General features: G+C 34.8%; 1 protein-coding gene across 3 annotated transcripts in view; it reads left to right on the top strand.

The window, feature by feature from the left end:
* Positions 1–2,500, top strand: part of LOC113800717 (DBB domain-containing protein stumps) — a 48,280-nt gene that overhangs the window by 41,843 nt on the left and 3,937 nt on the right. For 2 of the 3 annotated variants that reach the window (XM_027351518.2, XM_070140942.1), the window contains exon 13: positions 344–457. The exons of the other annotated variant lie outside the window; for it this stretch is intronic. In XM_027351518.2, the coding sequence (XP_027207319.2) occupies positions 344–457 (114 nt within the window). The remainder of the gene's footprint in view (positions 1–343; positions 458–2,500) is intronic. 3 annotated transcript variants of the gene reach the window in all.

Raw genomic sequence — 2,500 nt, 5'->3', positions numbered from 1 at the left:
TATTTATGTATGAATAGGGGAAGATGATGACAGCCTGGAAGTCCATTATATTGAAAGCTGGGTTACTTTATTCAAAATTGGTATGGAAAGAACTAGCCAGTGTTGAGCCAACAGTGATTTCTCTGTCAGATATCAGAAGCATTGAAATTTCTTCCTGTAGGGTATAACGTGAAAAAATATGTATATATATATTTGAGAAAAAAGCATGACTCAAAATGATAAAAGTAGAAATGGTATGCATAGACTGAATGGTAGAAGTAGAATTTAAATACTCTCAGTGCAAGTTCTGTAGACTAGTTCAGAATTTGAAGGCTTGAACTACAGAGTTGCAATTTCCCAATAGGGCGACGTAGACCTCTTCATATGGAAGGAACACGTTCCCTTCGTGATGAACCCAATTACTACATTGATGATCCAACTTTAAATACCCAAGCTGGGAGGACTAGATATAAAAAAGGTAAAGCATTTTCTCTATCACAAAATCTTACAAGTAGCAAGTTTTTAAAATGAAGAGGAGAAATAAAAGAGCCTTCTACAGATGTGCACTGAAGTCTTTTGAATGAATTCCATTCAATTTTGGCTTTTATTAGGAGACCATGAATACCAGAGTGATTAATAATTATTTATATTAGGCTCACCAATGCTATTGTATTAAGAGTGAAATCTACTGAGAGCTGGCATTTCATCAGAACTCAAGTCCTCTGTCAGTAACATCTGCTGAAGATATTTGGCAAAAGTTTAAGTACCATGTAGAGGACAGGAAAGGATAAGGAAAAAGAAAGGAAAGGGAAGAGGATTAGTTACTAGCAGTGCTGTTGAGTTTGCCATTATGTTAACACAACTAATTTGAGTTTCAGAAAAAGTTCAAGAAACACTGATGATGTAACAGAAGCAATCTTTCTCCCTTGGCCTGTCTCTTATCATTTTTAACCCATTGACACTGGGATGGCATGTGCATACAAGACATGTCCTCTGTGATTTTAGTTTATTAACTCTATTTACATATAGATGGTTCCACAAGTGCTTTTGTCTTGCCTATCTTACCTATTTATTGCTTCCTTGATGCTAATAATGATATTGATAACTGTGATCATCATAATGATATTAATACCATTGGAAAAAAAATCCTGGAAGTTCAAGGAATGGAGAAATCAGGCCTACTAAACGATTCCTTGGTGCTTGAGCATACTTGTGAAATCATCTGTGTGCAAGCAAAACTCACAAAACAAAACTAAATGGTATAGTACATGTTCCCATTGCCGGGGGTTAATCAGTCTTCTAAAACATTCTCTGTCATCCTCTCTTCAGGCATTTCATTGTCTTTCTTTCTCTTTTCATTCATAACTTCATTCTCTGTTGCTCATTTTTTCATTTTACCCTCATTCATATATTCATCCAATTGCATTTTCCCACTTCCTCTCTATCAAACCAAACCATAGGCATCATTAACTTCCTTGTTTAGTGCTGGATCATCTTAATTTTATGGCTGATACATTGATACTCTAAAGTTATACTGTGATGCCTCAGTCTCTTCTGTTGCATCTTTGTAGTTTCTCATAAAACCGTTTATCTTCATAGTTAAGCAGATCTAAGGAAATATCATTTGGTTTCACATCAGGCACAGCTGCAGCATTAGGCAGTTGCCTGCTGTAACATTATTATGGTTTCCCACATTTTTCTGGGATTCACAATTGGTAGTGGCTTGGCACACTTCAAGGGCAACTTCTGTCAGAACATATTATCAGAGTTGAATTAATTTATTGATGAATATTTTTAGATTATACTAAAGACTAGATATTGGCAAAATGAAAATAGGTCTTGGTGCCTCCTCGGTTTACAGTTTTGTGATGATTGAGCCAGTGTTCATAGGGATGGTATGTATGTATTACATATATGCCATGTCTGTTCTGAGTTAAGTTTATTAACCCTTTGCCGATGGGGATGACATGTGCGTCATGTATTTGATTTAGTAATGTCTTTGCATATAGATGGCTCCATAAGTACTAAGTCACCAATGAGCCAGTTATGAGAACAACCTGTCTCACCTATTTACCCTTTTCCTTGATTTTCAATAATATTTTCTAGTATTTAATACTGCTGTTAGCAATGTCAATAACAATATAGTAATTATAGTGTTTATAACAAAAATAATGGTGTCGATATTAATACCATCAGTAAAAAAAGGTGTTTTCCTGCTATTTCAAGGAAAGCTGAGATCATAAGATCTACTAATTGACTCCTAAGTGGCTAAGCACTGGTAGTGTCATCTAGGTCATCTAGGTCAACAAAACAATATTAAAGTTAATGCAACATTTTCCCATGAGCATTGGGTTAATTATATTTACACATAAATGGCTCCACAAGTTCTTTGTCACCTAGGAGTTGATCACTAGTCCTACCTATCTCACCTGTTTACTTTCCCTTGATTTTTGGAAATACTTATTTATATTTAATAATGCTGTCAGTAATATTGTTCATAACAATATAAAAATCATAATGC

The sequence above is a fragment of the Penaeus vannamei genome, chromosome 27 (assembly GCF_042767895.1).
Source record: "Penaeus vannamei isolate JL-2024 chromosome 27, ASM4276789v1, whole genome shotgun sequence".
Lineage (NCBI taxonomy): Eukaryota > Metazoa > Arthropoda > Malacostraca > Decapoda > Penaeidae > Penaeus > Penaeus vannamei.
The sequence above is the reverse complement of the archived record's forward strand: the minus strand, read 5'-3'. Positions and strand labels throughout refer to the sequence as shown.